The sequence below is a fragment of the Penaeus japonicus genome, unplaced genomic scaffold (assembly GCF_977035675.1).
Source record: "Penaeus japonicus unplaced genomic scaffold, GWHDUDI00000001_assembly GWHDUDI00000019, whole genome shotgun sequence".
NCBI classification, from domain to species: domain Eukaryota; kingdom Metazoa; phylum Arthropoda; class Malacostraca; order Decapoda; family Penaeidae; genus Penaeus; species Penaeus japonicus.
The window spans coordinates 39,552,788-39,557,787 of NW_028234421.1; the positions used below are offsets into that span (position 1 = coordinate 39,552,788).

At 38.9% G+C, this 5,000-nt stretch overlaps 1 protein-coding gene across 4 annotated transcripts in view; it reads left to right on the top strand.

Annotated features, from left to right (window-relative positions):
• The first annotated feature begins 583 nt into the window (after positions 1-583).
• Positions 584-5,000, top strand: part of LOC122256294 (transient receptor potential cation channel subfamily A member 1) — a 35,749-nt gene continuing 31,332 nt past the window's right edge. The window contains exons 1-2 of one of the 4 annotated variants that reach the window (XM_043020854.2): positions 584-654; positions 1,236-1,446. In XM_043020854.2, coding sequence (XP_042876788.2) covers positions 1,407-1,446 — 40 coding nt within the window. In that variant the 5' untranslated portion in view covers positions 584-654; positions 1,236-1,406. Of the gene's footprint in view, positions 680-1,213; positions 1,447-5,000 lie in introns of all 4 variants that reach the window. The other 3 variants (XM_043020855.2, XM_086547760.1, XM_043020857.2) reach the window with 3 other exon arrangements.

The following is a 5,000-nucleotide window of genomic DNA, read 5'->3' on the forward strand; positions in this document are numbered from 1 at the left end:
ATAATAATAACAATGATAATAATGATAATGATAGTGATTACAATGGTGATGATAATAATGATGATAATAAGGATAAAACGGCAATGATACAAATAACACTATCAATAATGCGAATAATAACGACAATAATAATAACGATGATGATATTAATGGCGATGGTAATAATAATAATAATAAAAATGACAATAAGGATAATGAAAATAATAACAATAATGATAATGATAATAATGATAGCAATAACAATGATAATGATAATAATGATAATAATAATAATAGTAATAATAATAATTATTATTATTATTATTATTATTATAATGGTAACAATTGTTATACTTATTATAATAACAATACTGATAATGATAATGATGATTGTAATAATAAATATTCTCAACGCATGGTCTCTGATTAAACAGAGTCGCAAATTTCAACAAATCATGAAATTTCATAATTAGAACAGATGAAGGAGTGGAATAAATGAAACCATACAAAGATCCGCTTTTCCAAGTCAGTCAAGACGCTGACGGTAATCAGCGGCTCCGATCGAGCACAGCGTAACGAAGAGTGCGTAAAGAGTAGAGCAAAAGAGGGGAAGAGGTAGACGGCTGTGACGGTGGACGGCTCAGAGCCCTTCAGTCGGGCCGCGCGCACTCCACGGTGAGGATCAACTCCGGGGTCAGAGGTGCGGGCGGGCTGGGGGAGGCAGATTATTCTGGAAGGGGCAGAATACGCCTTGGCTTTTTGTGTCTGTGTGTGGCGGGGATGTTTTTCTTTTTTTTAAGGGTAGTGATAGTGCTGATGTGATAGGTATGTCTGATTTTAATTCAGTCATATAATGAATGCGCGTGTAACCTTTTTGCTCATCTACTGTGGGTGTTGGCCTTGGATATTCCTGCAGTGTGTTTTAAGTGAATAATTGTGTTTCTTGCTTGAGCTTATGACTTGTTGACGATATTCCAATAACAAAGAGTAGTTTTAAAGTGCTGTTTTGATGCCGACATCTTTAAATGGACATTCCAATCTGCCAGGAAAGTGGGTTGGTGCGCCTCCACCGCCTGACGAGGAAAATGTCCGACTGTCATCTGTTGAATCAATTCCGGAAGAATATTTGAGTAGTAATTAACATAATGATCTGATAATGCAGTGGGTGAAATCACCATAGTGTTAACAAATACAGATTACTAACTTCCATATTGATTTTCAAAAAAAAAATTAGAAATCATTCCTTTCTCTTTCAGCTAAGAAAGACGAAATCAGAGCAAAAGCTTTCCTAATTACCAGAAACAACCCAACCTACTTTCCTTTATTTTACCTTCGAACTGATGCATGAATGAGATCTAACCTCCTCCATCGAGTGACCTGAAGTTGACCAGAACGAAGGAAGTAGTTCAGTTGGCAGCCCTGCAAACATGGCGGGATACCTGGCGCTGAAGTCCATGGAAGGGAACGGTAAGTGTGTCTGGTTTTGAGTACGTCTAAGATTGCTGTGTATCTTGTGAATTAAAGAAAACATGAAGGTGTAGCGAAAACAGTGGACAAATCAAGGCAATGTGTTATATTGCTAGCAGTCGCGCGATTTTTTTTCTAAGAAATATTTACCTCTTCCTGCGCGCTGCGTCATCAATTTCCCGACATCGAAGCTGCCAAAGAACCTCCTCGCTCTTGGTCTTTAAGAGGCTTTCGGGCGGGGCCGCGGTTCATTCGGTGGCCGTAAATATGATTATGATATGCCAAGTCATATGGGAGCATTGCAGATATTTCCGCATGAGGTTATCGAATTTAGGTATAAGACTATTTCTGGTAATGTCGAAAGTGGAAGGGTAACTCGTTTATTAATGGCGGATACAATTAGTTTTTACTTTCACTTCCTAAATAAATGTTCTTTCTGTTGATCTATTAGTTGATGTGAAAGGGAAAATGAGTGTTCATAAAGATCCACACAAAGGTAAACTGAACATCAATTCGTAAATTATTTTCACCTTGCCGTCCTAGGGCAGGGTTATTTATATATGGATCAGATGAATATAGTTCGATGAGTGAGTCAGTGTCTGCAACTCATCGTCCTGTAATGTTGACGTTGCTTCAATCAAGCGCAGGCAGCCGAGGCAGAAATTTTTCAGGCTCCCGCAGCTGGTGAAGGGAAAAATCGAACCGTATGGTATCCATTAAACTCACAGATACGTTTTTTGTTGTTATTTGTGTGCGCGCATTCGGACGAGGTATTTGTTTTTGTCTGTATGTGTGGTATGTGATCATGTGTGTGTGTTGTTCGTATGTTTCTATGTGGTTCATGAAAAAGAAATAACTGCTGGGAGAAAAAAGCAAGTCATTTCACTTGACGTGGCAGAACCAAGTAAGCGTGAGTTTAAAGGGCTGGTTGAGATTAGCAATTACGCTTGGTATAGATTCTAGGCTAAGGTGACGAGAGCGTAAAATATATAGAATCATGGATCTTCCATTAAGGGTCTATAAATGGCCAAGTAATTGATAATTGGAAGGTATTGTATTATAAATAGGGCCATATGTTCATAGGTTTAATCATTATTCCTGATTGGTATATCATACATTTATTTGTTATATAGATTAAAGCACTGTGTTTATCTCAGATTTTTAAGAACAGGATTTGATCGGTTTTATTATTCTCCGTTCTGAACGATAATGTATTATCCCTCGAAAATGCTTTTCCCATTCTTCGCCCTGGCTGTGATAAGAGAAGGAGCTGAACACTTCAAATCATTTAGTCACCAAGACAAAAGGTCATCTGTAGAGCCAACGAGTAGAAGTTTTGTCACGGAAAGGTCAGTCATCAGTCTCTTATAAAGGCCTCTTCTATGCGCCACTGGCCTTTTTGGTAATATTTTCCCCTGTCTGATAGAATCAGATTACCATCTTCATAACTTACGGTCTACTTAGCGTTTTCGAGGAGTTTGAAATGTCAATCTCTACGGTAATACCCAGCCCAATTTCAGCCTTGTACGAAGGAGAGTGATCCTCAAGTTCTTAACATCTGATAAAGATGCTGGAAATATTGTAGATAATGTTTAAATTATCGTACATCAAGCAAAGAGCGGGACTATATTATATACTCTGTGTGGATACCATAGCATGTTGCTGATCGCCTACCAAGGAAAGAATGTGATAAGCAAAGTGTGGGATACAGACCCTGAATTACCTGTAGATCGTTATTCGAATTTGCAGTATGGGAAATGATTTGATTTTTTTTAAGGGAAAAACATTTATGAACAACGGGACATTGTGCCCTGAGAATTAGGCTTATGTACAGGATGTGTAGCCACGTTGTTGAACTAAGCAATATGGAAGAAACGAAAAGTAATCTTTATAGAGAAAAGTGTAATTGCACAGTACACTTGTACATTATACAACAGAGTGTCATGTTTTAAGCAGTATGAATAACACTTTGCTCTTTAATCATCTGCTCTCATATGGCATACCATAAATTGTGAGTGTATTATAATGTTATAACTGTGTATAAAATGTGAGAGAGTCTGCTTACCCCTGGAAATAACGCCTGGGTATTAAGCAATGACCGAAACTAAAAATATAATTTCAAATACACTGTAAAGATGTAATTTTATGTAGGCCTATTCCCCTGCGCAGCTAATTCTGTAAATGACTTACGTTATTGGCGAGGATTTGATGATTTGGCACAAGTGCGTGCTGTGAAATACAAAGTTGCTCATGATGAATGAACCAGGTTTTATACATGACAACCCAAGCATGCGCATGGCGATTAGGACAGGTGCATGTTCGATAATGACGAAGCAAAACTCGTGCGTTAAGGAAGCACGTAGAGTAGTAGAGCAAAACAGTGAATGGCTGGATAAGCGAAAGTAATCTCTCCGGAACGCCGACTCGACTCAACATCCGTTCAAGAACGGAAACGGTAAAAAGCGGATGGAAAGAAAATGGGAAATATAAGGAACAGGAGAAAAGAAAACGAGACGACAGGAACCTGTGTCTACTTCGCCCCGGCTCGGTGATTATCAGAGCAGAAGGATTTTCAAAACGTGCTCGTAGGACTATTTGCTCTGGACCGTATACTTAACTCGTCCTTCCTCACTCCCAAACAAGCGCACCTCCACCCTACCATATCTGCGGTGAGTGGCCATGAGTGGCTTGGGAGTTGAGGTCAAACAGTGTGACGTTCTCCTCTGGTGTGGATATACCATGCCGCCATTAGCATTTGGCTGCATCGCTTACGAGGGCGAACTGTGTACGGACACACTAATGCTGAAGAATCAAATTTGATCACGGGTGTAGTACCATGACTCGTCCAGTATGGGTATGTTTACATGGGAAATTACGTGATAACAAAACTCGCTCTTTAAAAACAGGCATAGGCAATAGTGGATGTCCTGTATCCTCTCAAAACCCGTGATCCCACCGCGCTCTCTCTTATTCAGAGAGGGTCCTACAGAGTTGATGCACATACTTTGTGTGGAAACGTTGGTGACGATAAGTGTTAGACGAGGCTCAGGGAATGATAGTGAGATTAAGTCTACGGGATACGCACTCCCGTGTTAGCGATGCAATAAGTGAGATTATTTGATATTGCGTTATTGCCAATGCAATCACAATAATAATGATGTCAGTGATAGTGATTAAAGTAATGGTAATGGGGATGATAATGATAATTGTAATGGCCATTATAAGGTGGTAATTATGATGCTAATCACTTTTTGATGATTGTAGCGATAATGATAATAAGATCAGTTATAACTGTTGTGATGGCTATAAAATAAGCCTCGTGTTCGTTATTTCCGTTGTTTTTTATTGTTATCACCATTTATTCTCTCTCTCTCTCTCTCTGTCTCTCTCATTCTCTCTCTCTCTCTCTCTCTCTCTCTCTCTCTCTCTCTCTCTCTCTCTCTCTCTCTCTCTCTCTCTCTATATATATATATATATATATATATATATATATATATATATATATAAAACACGCTCACTCTCATTCTCTGTATCTCTCTCTCTCTCTCTCTCTC